The sequence below is a fragment of the Scyliorhinus torazame genome, chromosome 18, assembly GCF_047496885.1.
Source record: "Scyliorhinus torazame isolate Kashiwa2021f chromosome 18, sScyTor2.1, whole genome shotgun sequence".
Taxonomy (NCBI): domain Eukaryota; kingdom Metazoa; phylum Chordata; class Chondrichthyes; order Carcharhiniformes; family Scyliorhinidae; genus Scyliorhinus; species Scyliorhinus torazame.
In genome coordinates, this window is record NC_092724.1 from 65,609,352 (window position 1) to 65,628,757 (window position 19,406).

General features: G+C 47.8%; 1 protein-coding gene across 1 annotated transcript; it reads left to right on the forward strand.

The window, feature by feature from the left end:
- The first annotated feature begins 1,843 nt into the window (after nucleotides 1-1,843).
- Nucleotides 1,844-10,043, forward strand: LOC140394737 (zona pellucida sperm-binding protein 4-like). Its single transcript, XM_072481955.1, has 6 exons — nucleotides 1,844-1,901; nucleotides 2,636-2,814; nucleotides 2,889-2,986; nucleotides 3,066-3,199; nucleotides 3,285-3,474; nucleotides 9,884-10,043. The coding sequence occupies exons 1-6, from the start codon at nucleotides 1,844-1,846 to the stop codon at nucleotides 10,002-10,004; spliced, it is 780 nt and encodes a 259-aa protein (XP_072338056.1). The 3' UTR covers nucleotides 10,005-10,043.
- Nucleotides 10,044-19,406: the final 9,363 nt, after the last annotated feature.

Sequence of the window (19,406 nt, forward strand, 5' to 3'; positions counted from 1 at the left end):
CGTGGAATTGCAGATAGCAAGGAGGACTGTCAGAGAATAGAGCAAAATATAGAGAGATTGGAGAGTTGGGCAGAGAAACGGCAGATGGAGTCCAATCCAGGCAAATGGATAGCAACAGGCTTTTTCCAAGAGTGGGGGTATCAATTACAAGGGGGTCACGATTTCAAGGTGAGGGGGAGAAAGTTTAAGGGAGATGTGCGTGGAAAGTTTTTTACGCAGAGGGTGGTGGGGGCCTGGAACACTTTGCCAGCGGAGGTGGTAGAGGCGGGCACGATAGCATCATTCAAGATGCATCTAGACGGATACATGAACAGGGGGGGGAACAGAGGGGAATAGATCCTTGGAAAATAGGCAACAGGTTTGCCCAAGGGCCTGTCCTGTAATTTCCTTTATTCACCCACCCACCCCTCTCTCCCCCTCCTAGCGTGGGCAATGGGGGGGGGGGGGGCATTGCACGGGGCGGGTCTCAGGTAACTTACCCTCGCTGCCCTCGTGAGGTCGTGCAGCTTCTTCCTGCACTGTTGCCCCGTGCGGGGGGTGTGCCCCATAGCGCTGACTGCGGCCCCCACTTCTCGCCATACACGCCTCACGGTGCTGCCTGGCTGTTGTTGTCCGCGCCGGGGGTAGAGGACGCCCCTGCGCTTCTCCACTGCATTCAACAGCGACTCCAGGTCGCTGTCCCTGAAGCGGGGTGCGGCGCGCCGAGTCTCCTCCATCTCGTCCCCGGTGTTTCTGTGGTGTTCCTTAAACGTGGCGTCATCGTGGCGCCGCGCGATGACGCCGCCGCTCCAGCGCTCCGCACTCCTCGCTGCGCCGCTGCCCGCCCCCACCCAGGCAGTGAATTGGCCGCGGCGGAGGCCCGTTCGCGCCGGCGTGGACCGGGACGGCGTTCCCGCGCCGCGGAGAATCGTCCCCGTAAAATCTCAATGCAATGAGGATTTTGCCAGGGTGAGACCAACAGGAAAACCTGCAGTGGTTATAAGAGCGACTACAGATACAGGCCAAGTGTGAAAGCTGAAGGAGCCAAAAACAGGGCTCCTTGGATGATGTGAAGGGAGATGAAGCTAGAAGAGACACTAACAATAAAATGTCAGTCACCGTCAAATTCACTTCAGTGTTAATAGTGAGAGGTGAAGTGGGCCGGGGGGTGCAGGGCACGACTAGAATACTTTCAGTGAAGCGGAGCTTCTGCTGCAATAAAAGGTTGGTTATGATTGGGTAGGTGGATCACCTGGTCTTGATGGCTGGCAGCTGTGGGGCTGCAGGGGCCTGACTTCATCCTGTCCCCAGACAAGGGGGAGGTGTTACATTGCAATATGACACGCTTCAGGGTTTTACATGTATTTCGGACTTCTGGTAGGTAAGGATTTTGAAATATTATCAAGAGAAAAGTAATGGGCATCAGATTGGACTTGAGCTGACTTTTTAATAAAAGGCAAATTATACTGGACTTGAAATAGGAGGTTGATGAAGGGAATTTGCTGGATGTTGGATTGCTTGAGTGAAATGCTGCAAGACTGGAAAATGGGGGCGAGGACAGCCCTGTAATGTCGGCAGAATGAGCAGACAGGGTCGATGACACTTGCTAAAGTGAGGTGATAGTTGCGGGAGACGTAGATTCTGACGTTTAGTGATGTGGGTGGTGGAAGTGCATGTGCCTTAATCTTTGAAGATGGAGTAATAGTAATTGGCAAAGCCAATGAGATCTTGGGCTTCAATTGGGGCTGTTCCCCTGGGAGAAAGGAGGGGGTGTAATGTTGGATGGCCTGATTGATTACATGAACACTTGTTAAGGTATAAATGATTTTAACATTAACTGGGGGTACGTTTTATACAAGACAACATGAAAATCATGCACATGCAAGCTCTCTTTTATTTCCTCCAGCCAGAGACGTCCAGTGGTCAGTTGGTGAATTGCAACACAACCATGATATCACTACGATGTGGAGATGCCGGCGTTGAACTGGGGTGAGCACAGTAAGAAGTCTTACAACACCAGGTTAAAGTCCAAGTGACATCGAAACAAACCTGTTGGACTTTAACCTGGTGTTGTAAGACTTCTTACTCTGATATCACTCCAGGAGGTAGTTGAATTTCAGGTGGGCACAATTGACAGTCATGGAGAAGGTAGGCGAGAGCAAGCCCACTAGCTGGCAAGGACTAGGGACTCTGATTTAAGATCTTGGGGCAAGGGAATGATTTAAGATCTTGGGGCAAGGGAATGTTTTTTTTCTTCCAAGTGGTAGCGATCTGGAACTCAGCCCACAAGGGTGATGGAAGCAGCAGATATCATTGATTTTAAGAGCTGGTAATGGCCTATGGTAGAACTATTTGTCGATTGTTTTGGTTGCATTACAATGGATAGTTTTAGAATAGAAACGGAAGGTTTCAGAATCACCCAGTAATAAATAGAGTTGGCAATCCTTTTGCCTGTCTTTGGGGGCAGTTTAAATCAGCACAGCTCTACTCCATTGACTGACTTTCCTGTGTTTGTCAAACATACATCCTTACTCACTCCAATCAAAACAATGGTTGAGCTGCATGAGGAAGAGGAGCTGTTTGTGGCTTTGACAATGATATCTTGAGGTCCCTAACCAACAACAGGAGCAGTGGAAATGATTTTCTCTCTTTGCAGTGTGCACAGCTGATGGTCAGTTCCTCATCGTGATCTCCAGGAACCTGACCCGTCCTGCCCTCAACCTGTCATCTCTGTATGTGAAGGATGGACAAGAGGCTGAGTGCAAGCCTAAACTATCCACTGCCCGATTAGTGACTTTCCACTTTCCAATTACCTCTTGTGGCTCCAGCAAGCGGGTGAGTATTGAAGGGTCAAAGCATTTTCCCAGTAAAGGAGTCGGCTTCTTATTAAAACAGCCTCCTCATTGCAGGAGGAAGATGTATCCTTGATATATGAAACGGATGTCTTGGGGAAGAAGATGATTCAGACTGGGAAGCTGGGTTCAATAACCCGGGACAGCACCTTCAGGTAGGGGGATGGTGGGAAATGTTGGTATTGAGGGGACGTGTTACTGAATGAAGCTCCAACTACTTCTGTCTCCCTGCAGCCTGCATGTCCAGTGCAAGTACACAGGGAGTCAAGAGACTGGCTTACAGACCAATGTCACAGTTTACACTGTTTCTCCTCCACCTCCTGCTTCTGAAGATAGGATTCTGGAACTGGAATTGCGAATAGCAAAAGGTAGAGCTGGCCTGGGTAATGGTTTATGGAAGCAGTGGGGATGTATCCATACTGGGAGTGACTGGCTCTTGTGTCTGCCCCTCAGGTGGTGACTACAGATCCTGGTATGTGGATAGTGACTACCCCATTCAGAGAATCCTTCAGGAACCAGTGTTTGTGGAGGTTCGTGTCCTGGATCGCACTGACCCAATGATTGTCCTGAGACTGCATGACTGTTGGGCAACTCCTGTTCGTGCCCCAGACCATGAGGTGCAATGGAGTCTACTGGTGGATGGGTAAGTATGAATGGAAAGGCTAACGTTTTAGACAGTTCAGGAACAATATGACCAGACTGATTCCGATCCCATTTCCCCCTTGCCTTAGTAGCCATAAACTCACTGGGCGGGAGAACTCTGGACACATTAGGGTTTCTGGCAACTGAATCCAGTCTTTCAAGTCACATGAGCCACACTCGCCTCTTTCTTTTGACCATCTTCTCGCTTCAGGAACCAATACAACTGTTGATTTGAATCACACACATTGCTACATTCTTCAGGAATGATAACTCTTGGGTCAATGTGGGTAGCACTGCCCATTGGTGTCAGGGACCTGGGTTCAATTTCAACCTTGGTAACTGTCTGTGTTTGTACAAGTTGTCAGTTAGATGGATTGGCCATGCTAGTGTGCAAAGGTTAGGTGGGTGTTATGGGGTTACACAGGATGGGCCTACAGTGCAGCACAGGAACAGGCCCTTCAGCTCTCATGTGCTGATCAAGATGCACTTCGACAAGATGCATATCAAAACTATGAGGTCTGTTCTGTTCACATCCTGATCATGTATTCAAAGATGTCCTTTCAGAGTAGCTGAATGGCCGACATCTACACTCAGGATTCAGTGTTGCTAAATGTCTTTAAATCCAAGTAACCCCATTTTGTGAATGGTTTCATAAAAATTCATTTTTGCTCTAATTGGCAATTCGGCCCTTTGCTATATCATAGCAGATCTCTTCCTGTTCTCAAATCTACCTCCCTGTTCCCCTTATCCCTTATATATGTATCTCCTTCTTGAAACCATTTTCACCACACTATGAGGCAGCGAGTTCCACAAATTCACCACCCTTTGCAAGAAGTAGTTCCTCCTCATCTCAGTTAGTCATTAACATTCTTTAACTTCAGTATTGTTCCACATGGATTTGAGAGCCAGCCGAGAACAATGGAATAAACGAATTGGAAAATATTCAATTGATGAGCTCAACTCTGTTGGTAACAGGTGTCCCTATGAGGGTGATGTTTATCAGACTCTTCTACACCCAGTGGTTGTGTTTTCTGACAAAGTTCCCAACACATCACAAGCGGTTGAAGTGAAGACTTTTGTTTTCTTGGATGGAAAGTTTGAGCAACCTCTCACTAGAAAGGTTTCTCACTAGAAAGGTAACAAAGACGCTTTTTAACAGTTTAGTTCACCTAACTAAATGAAGTGGAGATGCCGGCGTTGGACTGGGGTGAGCACAGTAAGAAGTCTTACAATACCAGGTTAAAGTCCAACAGGTTTGTTTCGATGTCACTAGCTTTCGGAGCGCTGCTCCTTCCTCAGGTGAATGAAGAGGTATGTTCCAGAAACATATATATAGACAGATTCAAAGATGCCAGACAATGCTTGGAATGCGAGCATTAGCAGGTGATTAAATCTTTACAGATCCAGAGATGGGGTAACCCCAGGTTAAAAAGGTGTGAATTGTGTCAAGCCAGGACAGTTGGTAGGATTTCGCAGGCCAGATGGTGGGGGATGAATGTAATGCGACATGAATCCCAGGTCCCAGGTTGAGGCGCACTCATGTGTGCGGAACTTGGCTATAAGCTTCTGCTCGGCGATTCTGCGTTGTTGACCGTCCTGAAGGTCGCCTTGGAGAATGCTTACCCGGAGATCAGAGGGTGAATGCCCTTGAATGCTGAAGTGTTCCCCGACTGGAAGGGAACATTCCTGCCTGGTGATTGTCGTGCGATGTCCGTTCATTCGTTCTTGCAGTGTCTGCATGGTCTCGCCAATGTACCACGCTTCGGGACATCCTTTCCTGAAGCGTATGAGGTAGACAACATTGGCCGAGTTGCACGAGTATGTACCGCGTACCTGGTGGGTGGTGTTCTCACGTGTAATGGTGGTATCCATGTCGATGATCTGGCACGTCTTGCAGAGATTGCCATGGCAGGGTTGTGTGGTGTCGTGGTCACTGTTCTGAAGGCTGGGTAGTTTGCTGCAAACAATGGTTTGTTTGAGGTTGCGCGGTTGTTTGAAGGCAAGTAGTGGGGGTGTGGGGATGACCTTGGCAAGATGTTCATCTTCATCGATGACGTGTTGAAGGCTGTGAAGAAGATGTCGTAGTTTCTCCGCTCCGGGAAAGTACTGGACGACGAAGGGTATTCTGTCGGTTGTGTCCCATGTTTGTCTTCTGAGGAGGTCGGTGTGGTTTTTTGCTGTGGCTTGTTGGAACTGTCGATCGATGATTCGAGCGCCATATCCTGTTCGTACCAGGGCATCTTTCAATGTCTGTAGATGTCTGTTACGCTCCTCCTCGTCTGAGCAGATCCTGTGTATACGGAGAGCTTGTCCATAGGGGATGGCTTCTTTAATGTGTTTAGGGTGGAAGCTGGAGAAGTGGATCATTGTGAGGTTATCCGTGGGTTTGCGGTAAAGCGAAGTGCTGAGGTGACCGTCCTTGATGGAGACGAGTGTATCCAAGAATGCAACTGATTTTGGAGAGTAGTCCATGGTGAGTCTGATGGTTGGATGGAACTTATTGATGTCATCGTGTAGTTGTTTCAGTGATTCTTCGCCGTGTGTCCAAAGGAAAAAAATGTCATCGATGCATCTGGTGTATAACGTCGGTTGAAGGTCTTGTGCGGTGAGTAGGTCTTGGCGTATTGGGGTGCGAATTTGGTCCCCATGGCTGTTCCGAGCGTCTGGATGAAGAACTTGTTGTCGAAGGTGAAGACGTTGTGATCCAGAATGAAGCGGATGAGTTGCAGAATTGCATCTGGAGATTGGCAGTTGTCGGTGTTGAGTTCTGAGGCTGTTGTAGCAATGCCGTCATCATGGGGGATGCTGGTATAGAGTGCCGAGACGTCCATTGTGACGAGGAATGTTCCTAGTTCGGAAGTCCGTCGTGTCGCGACAGAAGCTGGGTGTACCTTGTACGATGGGTTTCAAGATGCCCTCGATGTAGCCAGAGAGGCTCTCACACAGGGTCCCATTGTCTCTCTCACACTCCTCAACCACCTTGTACGCCAGATCTACAGCAGACGACGCAACCTGGAAACCAAGATAGAGGCCATATTCTCAACTTGCACTCAGGATGCAGCAGACCAGCTGCGGAACACCGCCAAACAGATGAGACAACAATACTATGCCACCTATATGCATACCAAGAACAGGAAGCTTGAGAAACTCGGCATCACCACCAGCAGCAACCAAGCCACCCCCGGTACCACAGTAGAAAACAATACAGGGAAATCTATTGTCAACCTGTCAGACTACACCCTTCAACCAGACGAAATCAAAGTCCTCAGCAGAGGGCTCAATTTCTGCTCCACCACCAAAATGGACCCCATCAGTCTCGCGGCAGACACGGAGGAATTCATCAGGCGAATGAGGCTCCGGGAATTCTTCCACAGACCCCAAGAGGACAACAGCGAACCCAAGCAGACTATCAATGAACCGGAACAGCAGACCGAGAGATCTGCAGTGCGGCAACCGAAGAGGAAAGAGTCGAATTGGACCCCTCCGGAAGACCGCTGTCCTAGACTAGACAGGTATCCTCATGCCGTCAGGAGTCGCATCAATGCCAGGTTCATCAGTCGCATTCACAAGACAGCCCCGAACGTCACCCAAGCACAACGCAATGCCATCTGCGCTCTCAAGACCAACCGCAGCATCGTCATCAAACCAGCAGACAAAGGAGGGGCCACTGTCATACTGAACAGAACGGACTACTGCAAAGAAGTATACCGACAACTGAACAACCAAGAACACTACAGACAGTTACCCGCAGATCCGACCAAGGAACACATCCGCCAACTTAACAGACTGATCAAGACCTGGGATCCAGATCTTCAGAGCACCCTACGTGCTCTCATCCCACGTACTCCCCGCATTGGAGATCTCTACTGCCTCCCGAAAATACACAAGGCCAACACACCAGGCCGTCCTATCGTTTCAAGCAATGGGACCCTGTGTGAGAACCTCTCTGGCTACATCGAGGGCATCTTGAAACCCATCGTACTGGCTACATCGAGGGCATCTTGAAACCCATCGTACAAGGTACGCCCAGCTTCTGTCGCGACACGACGGACTTCCTACAGAAACTCAGCACCCATGGACCAGTTGAACTAGGAACATTCCTCGTCACAATGGACGTCTCGGCACTCTATACCAGCATCCCCCATGACGACGGCATTGCTGCAACAGCCCCAGTACTCAACACCGACAGCTGCCAATCTCCAGATGCAATTCTGCAACTCATCCGCTTCATTCTGGATCACAACGTCTTCACCTTCGACAACAAGTTCTTCATCCAGACGCACGTAACAGCCATGGGGACTAAATTCGCACCCCAATACGCCAACATCTTCATGCACAAGTTTGAACAAAACCTACTCACCGCACAAGACCTTCAACCAACGTTATACACCAGATACATCGATGACATTTTTTTCCTTTGGACCCACGGTGAAGAATCACTGAAATGACTACACGATGACATCAATAAGTTCCATCCAACCATCAGACTCACCATGGACTACTCTCCAAAATCAGTTGCATTCTTGGATACACTCGTCTCCATCAAGGACGGTCACCTCAGCACTTCGCTTTACCGCAAACCCACGGATAACCTCACGATGCTCCACTTCTCCAGCTTCCACCCTAAACACATTAAAGAAGCCATCCCCTATGGACAAGCTCTCCGTATACACAGGATCTGCTCAGACGAGGAGGAGCGTAACAGACATCTACAGACGTTGAAAGATGCCCTGGCACGAACGGGATATGGCGCTCGACTCATCAATCGACAGTTCCAACGCGCCACAGCAAAAAACCGACCTCCTCAGAAGACAAACATGGGACACAACCGACAGAATACCCTTCGTCGTCCAGTACTTTCCCGGAGCGGAGAAACTACGACATCTTCTTCACAGCCTTCAACACGTCATCGATGAAGATGAACATCTTGCCAAGGTCATCCCCACACACCCACTACTTGCGTTCAAACAACCGCGCAACCTCAAACAAACCATTGTTTGCAGCAAACTACCCAGCCTTCAGAACAGTGACCACGACACCACACAACCCTGCCATGGCAATCTCTGCAAGATGTGCCAGATCATTGACATGGATACCACCATTACACGTGAGAACACCACCCACCAGGTACGCGGTACATACTCGTGCGACTCGGCCAACGTTGTCTACCTCATACGCTGCAGGAAAGGATATCCCGAAGCGTGGTACATTGGCGAGACCATGCAGACACTGCAAGAATGAATGAAAGGACATCGCGCGACAATCACCAGGCAGGAATGTTCCCTTCCAGTCGGGGAACACTTCAGCATTCAAGGGCATTCAGCCTCTGATCTCCGGGTAAGCGTTCTCCAAGGCGGCCTTCAGGACGCGCAACAACGCAGAATCGCCGAGCAGAAACTTATAGCCAAGTTCCGCACACATGAGTGCGGCCTCAACCGGGACCTGGGATTCATGTCGCATTACATTCATCCCCCACCATCTGGCCTGCAAAATCCTACCAACTGTCCTGGCTTGACACAATTCACACCTCTTTAACCTGGGGTTACCCCATCTCTGGATCTGTAAAGATTTAATCACCTGCTAATGCTCGCATTCCAAGCATTGTCTGGCATATTTGAATCTGTCTATCTATATGTTTCTGGAACATACCTCTTCATTCACCTGAGGAAGGAGCAGCGCTCCGAAAGCTAGTGACATCAAAACAAACCTGTTGGACTTTAACCTGGTGTTGTAAGACATCTTACTGTAGCTAAATGAAGTTCACCTGAAAATAACCTTTTCCCTTTCTGGTTTACCTGCACTGCAGTGCTGAAGTCTGTTCACCCCCTTGACAGGATGACTGTTTATCCAAATGTGGCCCAAGTGAGTTCAAATCTCTACTAAGTCAGGATTCTGCTTTATCAAAGCATTTTGAAAGGGATATGTGGTTGGGTTTCTCCCCCTCAATGAAGGGAGCCTTCTATAGGCCTGCCTTCATCCCTCTTGAGATGAATTTTATTCCCTGAATTGTTGTATTTGAATATCATCAATGCATAAACAGTGACAGAAGAAGCTGAAGTGATTTGTTAATCAACAGACCTTGGAGGCAAGATTGTTCATAGCTCAGCTATTAGACCTGTATCTTCTGTTCTCCTCACTTGTTCACACGCTGCTTGCTAGTTCACCCTCTTGGGCGATTAGTCTGAATTGGTCAAAACTGTCCTCTCTTCCCAATAGAGAGACGGCAGGAGTATCAATGACTACGAGGGAACATTAGTGAGTGCTCCTGGTCCCATTTTCCTGGAAGATGGAGTCTCCAGTCAAAGAGCCTGCATGAAGGAAATAGTAAGTAGAGCCTTTTCAATAGGTCACCTGTTGACTCTTCTCAAATATCATGTCTGTAAATATCCTGTCTTTTAATGTCCCGCTAGGTGCTTCACCTTCTTGGGTTCTGCAAGGAGTATCCATTGGCTTAATGATGCTGTCTCTGTCCCTGCTGGTGGTGGCTGCAGTGTTCATGAAGAGACCAAGAGCTGTTGCTTCTCAATGTAATGAAATTGAACTGTAGATTCTGAATAAAAATCAACCAACCAGAGACAGATTTGCCTTTTTTTTCGTGATCATGAAATGGCAAAGGTCAGCTAAATGAGTGAATGAAGGTCATCATCAGTATCGGACATTTCAACTGATCTACCTTGTTATTTTTCCGGTCTCTTTAAATTTGGACCAACTTATTCAAAACCAGATACATTTCTGGCTGCCTAAAGTGGCACTGGCGCACAGGACATGCTGCAGCTGTGGTGCTTCAGTTTGCATGAGGCACATTCTCTGCAGCAAGAATGGGTAAGAATTGGGAATCTGAGATGCTGTAGTTACTTGTGTTGCTAACTTTTCCCATTGGTTCAATTGCTCTGTTTTATTACCTTTGCTCTCAAGTCGCCAGGTATCTTTATGATACCGCCACGAGGTTCAAGTCCGAGTAATGATCAATAACCCAATACACCGATTAGTAAGATTCAAATCAAAGCACATTTATTATACACAGTAATCGCTACTCATGCACAAATTCTACGTCTAAGCTACTTCTACAACTATAGACAGGCCTATACTTAACTTCGGGCTGTCATACCAAGTCAGGGTAACAAATAGCCTTTCGTTCGGGTTCTGAGTCTGCGGGATTCGAAGTTGGTAAGGATTGGTAGCTAGGAGCGCCTATCTCGTAGCGAGCGTTGAATTAAGACTTACTTTGTTCGGGGGTCACTGCACCGGTCACGGTCAATGTTGGTTCGTTGTTGCTGGGAGACCCGGGCAGGACGCAGAGGTGAAGCGAGCGATTTGAACTTGGGGCTTAACTCTTATAGTCCCCAGGAGCTTCCCGCCTTTCGGGGCGGACCCTGTACCTGATCCCAAGTGATTGGACTTTGTCTCAATCGCTTGGTTCGATTTCTCCAATACTGGAGCGGTTCCCTGATCGATGGGCGGTCTTGAGGTGCTCGTTCACCTCCTTTGTGTTGGCTCCTGCTGGCGCCGGGGAGTCTGGCTTTGCTTTGTGTGTCCAAAATGTTACTTATTGTTCCCGGGGATTGCTCATCAGTATGCAGATGGCTGCTACTTTGTTATGGTGACGGTCGCTGGTATCGATGTTGTCTGGCCTTTGCAGAGGTAAATACACAGCAAACCTGCAGCTGCTGGTTTCTGTCTTGTTGGCTGACTTTCCCATCAGCCTTTGCCGTTCGCCATTTTAAATCGAGAGTTGGCCAATTTAGGTGGCTACACTTGTACATTGCATCTGCAGCAAGAATGGGATAAGAAATGGGAGTCTGAGATGCTGTAGTTACTTATACATTGCATCCTGGTTTTTCAATAATGATGTGGGATGACATGCAGGTGGGCCCTTGCATGTGAGATTTGGCAAAAGGATGAAGCCATAAATTTTACAACACAGCAACCCACCTGCTTTAAATACTCATTTGTACAAAGAACAGTTACTTGTACTTAGCCGCACTTCATTTCCCTTTACATCCACTTGACTCCCCAATATCACTATTCTCAATTATAAAAGATTTAATGACAGATCATTTGGGGAACTGTGACAGGATCAAATGGTTGGTGCACATTTATGAAAGGAAGAAGGATGTGGTTTGCTTGGACTTTTGCTGGTGCAAAACTCGTGCTGGATTCTTCGTGGCCCTCACAAAACTGGCGACGAAGATGGGATCGAGAAGGAGGGCTTGGCAGTGGTTTTCGCGGTGAAACGCTTCCACCAGTACGTGTATGGCCGCTATTTCACTATCGTGACTGATCATAAGCCTCTGCTGGGACTTTTCAGAGAGGATAAGTCAATACCGCCCATTGCTTCCGCACGGATCCAGCGCTGGGCTTTGTTGCTTGCTGCATACGAGTATTCTCTGGAGCACAAACCAGGAACGCAGATAGCAAATGCCGACGCACTGAGCCGATTGCCTTTATCGACCGGCCCCATGTCGACCCCCACGACCGGTGAGGTGGTTGCAACCCTAAATTTTATGGACACCTTGCCTGTCACGGCATCACAGATCCGTGAGTGGACCCAGACGGAGCCAGTCCTGTCAAAGGTTCGGCACATAGTCCTGTATGGTGGGCAGCATAGACAGCTCCCAGGCGAGTTGCGGGCATTTTCCTCCAAGCTGTCAGAATTCAGCGTGGAAGCTGGCATCCTCTTGTGGGGGACGCGTGTGATTGTCCCGGAAAAACACCAGGAGCTGATACTAACAGACTTGCAGAATGGGCACCTAGGTGTGACCAAAATGAAAATGTTGGCCCGGAGTTATGTCTGGTGGCCAGGCCTCGACACCGACATTGAGAAGGTGGCCCAAAACTGCTCCATTTGCCAGGAGCATCAGAAGCTTCCGCCGGCCGCGCCCCTACATCACTGGGAATGGCCAGGGCGGCCTTGGGCATGCTTGCATGCAGATTTCGCAGGCCCTTTTCAAGGATCCATGTTCCGTCTATTAATTGACGCCCAGTCTAAATGGCTAGAGGTGCATAAGATGCAGGGGACAACGTCCTGCGCAACAATTGAAAAGATGCGTTTGACTTTTAGTACGCATGGCCTCCCCGAGGTGCTGGTCACGGATAACGGCACTCCATTCACGAGTGAGGAGTTTGCGAGGTTCACGAAGATGAACGGCATACGCCATATGCGCACTGCCCCTTACCACACGGCTTCAAATGGGTTGGCAGAGCGCGCAGTGCAGACATTCAAAAGAGGCCTAAAGGAACAGTCTTCCGGGTCAATGGACACGAGACTGGCTCGCTTTTTGTTTACGTATAGGACCACCCCCCATGCGGTGACTGGGGTAGCTCCCGCAGAACTCCTAATGGGCCGGAGACTTTGCACCCGCCTTAGTATGGTTTTCCCGGACATTGGCGCAAAGGTACGCCGCACACAAGAACGGCAGGGACAGGGATTTTCTTGGCATCGGCCGATTCGGCAGTTTGCGCCCGGTGACCCAGTGTTCGTTCGGAATTTTGCTGGTGGTGCCCAGTGGGTTCCTGGCGTAATCTTTCGCCAAACTATATCTTACCAGGTGCAAGCCCAGGGTCGTCTCCAGCGCAAACATGTAGACCACGTTCGGTCCAGAAGACTATCCCCTCAAAAGATTCCCCACCTCCGGAGCTCATTTCTACAGCCACAGAGACCAGAGACAAGGGAAGGTAGTCCTCACAATCTTCCACTGGTGCCTCACTCGAAGCCTGCGCAGGTCGTTACAGAACCGAATGGAGATAGAGACGCTGACATGACGGAGGCAGCAGACTCTGACTCCGAGATGGAGACACAGGATGCATCAGAGGGGGGATCCTCGGGTCCACGGGCCGTGGATGTACAACCGTTGCGCCGTTCATCACGGAAGCGCCGGTCTCCGTCTCGGTACACGCCGCCTGATCCAGCACCGCGTGCAAATGGTGTCCGGCCTGCGGCAAAACGAGTCCGACGCCCTCCTTCGCCAGGGACATCGGTGGATTCCTTGGACTTTGGGGGGGAGGGATGTTATAACCTGCCTGCTTACCATTGGCTGGGGACTAATGACAATCCCACAATCCTGTGGGAGTATGAGCTTCCCCAATGAGGGAGCGGAGAAACCATTAGTAAACTCCAAGTATAAATAAAGCTGGCCAGTTTCGGAACCAGCAGGAAGGAGTGTGCAGCAAGGGAAGTTGCTGCTGCTGTGAAATATATATATATATGTTATTATAAATAAATGTTATTACTTTGTATCCTTAAAACTCGTGCTGGATTCTTCGTGGCCCTCACAAAAAAAAGATATCCCACTGGCCTGTCTATCCTTGCATAATCAACTTGTAGCACTGCCCCACCCCAGGTCACTGGCATCTGTGGCCATTTTAAATGGTCTGGAAAAGTCTGGGGTAGCCAGCACCGGTTCAGTTATTAACATGGCCTTCAATTTCTCAAACTCTGCTTGCCGTTTTGTGGACCACAGCACTTTTGCTTGTTCCTGCAACATGTCCAGCATGCACTGCATTTCAGTCTCTACCTGAGCCAGTCTCCATGGTTTTAGCTGAGACAGATGTGGCTTTATTGGTTCCGAGTTTATGTCTACACCATTATGTAGATTAAAAAGGGAGGTGGAGAGAAAATAGGGAATTATAGACCAGTAAGCCTGGCAGCGGTAGTGGGGAAAATTCTAGAAGCCATAGCTGAGCACTTACAATACAGTGGTACGATTGGACAGAGTCAGCATAGATGTATCAAGGGGAAATCATGCTTGACACATATACCAGAATTCTTCAAGGATGCAACTAGTAGAGTAGATGAGGGGGAGCCAGTGGATGTGATATATTTGGACTTTAAAAAGGCTTTTGACAAAGTCCCACACAAGAGATGTTGTAAAATTAAAGTGCATGGGATTAGGGGTACTGTATTGAGATGCATAGAAAACTGGTTGGTCAACAAAGAATTGGAATTAATGGGTCATTTCAAATTGGCAGGCAGTGACTTGTGGTGTACTGCAGGATCGGTGCTAGGACCCTTGCTATTCGCAATATATACTAATGAATTAGACGAGGGAACAAAATGTAATCTCTCCAAATTTGCATATGTCACCACGTTGGGTGGGAGGGTGAGCTATGAGGAGGATGCAGAGATCCTTCAGTGTGATTTGGACAAGTTGAGGGAGCGGGCGAATGATTGGCAGATGCAGTATAATTTGGAGAAATGCGACGTCATCCACTTTGGTAGAAAAACAGACAGGCAGACTATTAACTGAATGGCCATAAATTAGGAGAGGGGAATGTGCAAAGAGACCTGGATGTCTTCATACACCAGCCACTGTAGGTAAGCATGCAGGTACAGCAGGCAGTAAAGAAGGCAAACGGTATGCTGGACTTCATTGCCAGAGGATTCAAATACAGGAACAGGGATGTCTTGTTGCAATTCTACAGGGCCTTGTGAGGCCACACCTGAAAAATTGTGTGCAGTATTGATCTCGTTATCTGAGGAAGGATGTTCTTGCTCGAGAGGGTGTGCAGCGAAGGTTTTCCAGACTGATTCCTGGGATGGTGGGACAGACGTATGAGGAGAGATTGAATCGATTAGGATAACCTTTGCTGGAGTTCAGAAGAATAGTAAGAAGTCTTACAACACCAGGTTAAAGTCCAACAGGTTTGTTTGGAATCACTAGCTTTCGGAGTGTAGCTCCTTCATCATGTCTTGGAAGTCTCAGAACCTGGTTCTCTATGAGATTTTATCTTTGCCAAATCTCTGTGAAGAATCATTCTTGTGGAGATAATTTCATCAGCATCAGCCAAATCAAATTCACAACCATTGTCATTTGATATGTGATCAATGTCTTTCAACATTTCTTTTTTTGAGTCATTTAATGCCCAATAAGTTTTGCAAATTCCCACATGCAGGTCGTTACAGACTACCGTTGCTATCTCATGCTATCTAAGTACTTCCCTCGGACACTCTGTAATCATGGGTGAAGCAACCACCTTCACCCCTGCCAAACCATTCCCCAAAAGTAATTCTAGTCCATCCACTGGGAATTTCTTCTCCATCCCGACAACTTCTGGACCCAACACTAAATTGAACTCCAATTGTACTTTATGCAATGGAACTGGGATAAAATTTCCACCTATCCCATTCACTAATACAGTAGCTTTTATTGAAATCTCTGGTGGAAAAAACAAATCCTTCTCCAATAAGAGAGTTTGAGTAGCCCTTGTGTCCCTTAAGAGAGTTATGGGTTTGGCTACGTAGTTGAGGAAAATGGGGTGATCTTTCCCTTCGACAAAAGCCCTGCATATCTCTCCTCTACCTCATTCCTCACACCTGCACCCATGGCAGTGTTTACCTCGGGTCTTCTCAGTCCAGTTAAAGCTACAGTCTGCCCTGTAGTATCCTCCACTTTTTTTCCCTTTTTCAGAATCCTCCTTATGAACCCCTGCCAGTCCCATGGGCTTTCCTTGCAACTTCCAACATGTTGAACGAACATGTCCTAACTTATTACAATGGTAGCAGCTAGGCTTCCGGGTCTCACCTCCACCCTCAGCACCTTCCTTCCAGGTCTGAGGAGGAGATCTCGGAACATTCCCAGCTATCTATTCTTTACCGTGGCATCCTGTCTTCCTTTCACTGTCCCACTTCCTATCCTTTACAATATTATGGTGATGATGCAACAAAGGTTTATATTTATGGATTAGTTCATAATCATCAGCCATAATTGCTGCTTGCCTAGTAGTATTCACCCTCTGGTCTTCAATATGGGTTCTTATCATAGAAGCTGGGAGTTCTTTAATTCTTCTAAGAGAATGACCTCTCTCAGAGTCTCACAGGTAATTTCAACTCTCAATGCCTGTAACAATCTATCAAAATTATTCTGCTTAATCCTTTCGAATTCGTCGTAAGTCTGTCCCAGCTGTCTCCTTAAATTTCAAAACTTCCGTCCATATGTATCGGGAACCAATTCACAGACACCCAGAGTAGCCTTTTTTATATTGTCAGAATTCTTCGACTCCCGTTCTGACAGGAAAGGATAAACCCCCTGTGCCCGCCCTGTCAGTTTACTCTGCATCCCCGTGCCCGCCCTGTCAGTTTACTCTGCATCCCCCTGTGCCCGTCCTGTCAGTTTACTCTGCATCCCCCTGTGCCCGTCCTGTCAGTTTACTCTGCATCCCCCTGTGCCCGCCCTGCCAGTTTACTCTGCATCCCCCTGTGCCCGCCCTGTCAGTTTACTCTGCATCCCCCTGTGCCCGCCCTGCCAGTTTACTCTGCATCCCCCTGTGCCCGCCCTGTCAGTTTACGCTGCATCCCCCGTGCCCGCCCTGTCAGTTTACTCTGCATCCCCCTGTGCCCGTCCTGCCAGTTTACTCTGCATCCCCCTGTGCCCGCCCTGTCAGTTTACGCTGCATCCCCCTGTGCCCGCCCTGTCAGTTTACTCTCATGGGTAATGTCCACTTTGCTCTTGGCCGCTCCATTTGGGTTGCTATTTTCTCAAAACCCCTGAAAAAAAACCTTTCTACCTCCTTATCTTCGAATTTTGGGAGAATCTATAGAAATTTAAATATCGCCATTGTTCTGTTCTAAGATTGCGTTCCCATCTAATTTCTCGCAGATCCCCTCTAATTCCCAATGCGTTAAGCTGGAACACTCTCTCTTTTGCTTTTTCTTCTCTGTTTTGCGTTTTCCTCTCTCTCTAATACCAACCTCCTCATTTCAATCTCCATTTCTTCTCCTTTTTGCTGCATCTTCATTTTTGTTTTACTCTTTTTAATTCCCTCTTGAAGTGCAACCCCATTCTCTCCAGCTCAATTCCCCACCAGAAAATGTCCTTGATGCCACATTACTTCATGGGCTCTTCTGTGTTTATGGCATCTCTTTCAAATTTAAGTGCTGAGCAATCATGTCAGTTATCTCCACCTTCCTCGCTCTAGCTGGGACCTCTATTTCTAATTCCCCTGTCAACTCGACTAGCTTGTCTTTTTGAAGCTCTTTTCAATAAACCAGAGGCAATTCATCCACCAGAAGAACACCCTCAGCAGCTTCCAGGGCCATCCTGTTATATAACTACAACTTCTTTGTGTCTCTGTTTAATTGATACTGTAGCCCAAAGGCGCAACACAAGCGAATTTGCCAATAATTCTCAGAAAAGTAGCCAAAGTCTTTGTTTTCAATACCAAGAAAGATAATGAAATATGCAGAAAATACAACTGGTTATCCATTATCTCATTCGTAATTCCCCACTTTAACTTATCCCCTCTCAGACCACAGACAAATACAGAGGGGAAAAAAGGAGTAAAAATTTATAATTGAAAGAAAGAATCTGTCATGATATGCAACCATCAACCAATGAACACTCAGAGTAGGACACAACCAATGGGCAGTCAGGGAACAAGGGGGGAACAACATAAACACTATAAAAGGGATGAGGCACTCATACCCTGCCTCTTTCCACAGACAGACATCTAGAGAGTTAGACAGGGTTGATCAGCAGCATCACACCCCAGCACCGTGGCTTAGAGCAGACTGACACAGTTAGACTGAGTTACTACAGTTAGATTAGCAGAGAGTTGAACTCGTTTGAGAACTGTGTTAATAGTTCAATAAACACGTTGAACTCACTTCAGAGTCTGGAGCATCCTTTAGTTAAGACTGCATCAAGTAGCAGCCTGTGTTGTCTGAAGCAACATAACACAACATGATACCAGGAGTGACTGTTCAATCTATTTAGTTCAACTCAACAAGATCCGTGACAACCAGCTACTGAATACAGGCACAATGGACAAGATTCCGGCTCCTCATCAGCTCAGGACCTCCGGCAATCTTAGTGCCAACTGCCGATCATTCAAGCAGAAATTTCAACTATACGTGGAAGCATCCGACCTCAATGACGCGACCGATGCTCGGGAGATAACTCTTCACTCACCACTGCGGGTGACCATGCGATAGAGATCTTCAACTCCTTTCACTTTTCCGAAGGGCAGGACAAAATGAAGTACCAAACCATCCTGGTCAAATTCGACAGCCACTGCGAGGTGGACACCAACAAAATCTTCGAGCGCTACATCTTCAAGCAGGGGATGCAATGTAAAGACGAATCCTTCAACTCCTATCTAACTAACCTTAGACTGCTAGCGCAATCCTGCAACTTCAGTGATATCACTGACTCCATGATCAGAGACCAAATCGTTTGTGGAGTCCACTCTGATCCTCTGCGAGAGCAAGTGTTGAAAATCAAGCACATGACCCCACCAGTCGCGATTGGAACGTATACTGTACTAGCATTGCGCAGGTCAAAGAGACACAGCCTGAGTGAGTAAGACACATCCAGAGTGCGAATTTGAAACTTGGTAATTTGGTGCAGTGAGGTAACCAGGAAAGTTTTAGTGTGAGTCATCCCGAAGTCTGTATAAAAGACAGACAGAAAGCACACTCAGTAAGCGTTGCGCAGGTCAAAGAGACACAGCCTGAGTGAGTAAGATACATCCAGAGTGGGAATTTGAAACTTGGTAATTTGGTGCAGTGAGGTAACGAGGAAAGGTAAGTGGTTAATCTAATTCTGCTGTTTTTCAGTTAAAAGTGCAGTGTAGATTAGTGTCTGATTGGCTGAAGCTGCCCCCACCCTAATTGCTGAGGCAGTTATCTGGCAGTCACCTGAGGCCTGTTTAGGGGCACAAAGGTACACATTGTATTCTTCTCTTTGAAGTTTTAGTGTGAGTCATCCTGAAGTCTGTATAAAAGACAGACAGAACGCGCACTCAGTAAGCATTGTGCAAGTCAAGGAGACACAGCCTGAGTGAGTAAGACACATCCAGAGTGGGAATTTGAAACTTGGTAATTTGGTGCAGTGAGGTAATTCGGTACAGAGTGGGAGAAGGTGCTTTTTCCCTACTGTTTTGTTCTCTCTCTTTCTTTGGGACTAGTTTCGGCAGCCGTTCGGAGGAGGAGGAGCA

Coding starts and splice junctions, on each gene's coding strand:
- LOC140394737 (XM_072481955.1), top strand. CDS start 1,844: ATGAAAATCATGCACATGCAAGCTCTCTTTTATTTCCTCCAGCCAGAG. Junction 3,200..3,284: donor GGAATTGCGAATAGCAAAAG/GTAGAGCTGGCC, acceptor TCTGCCCCTCAG/GTGGTGACTACAGATCCTGG. Junction 3,475..9,883: donor TGGAGTCTACTGGTGGATGG/GTAAGTATGAAT, acceptor ATGTCCCGCTAG/GTGCTTCACCTTCTTGGGTT.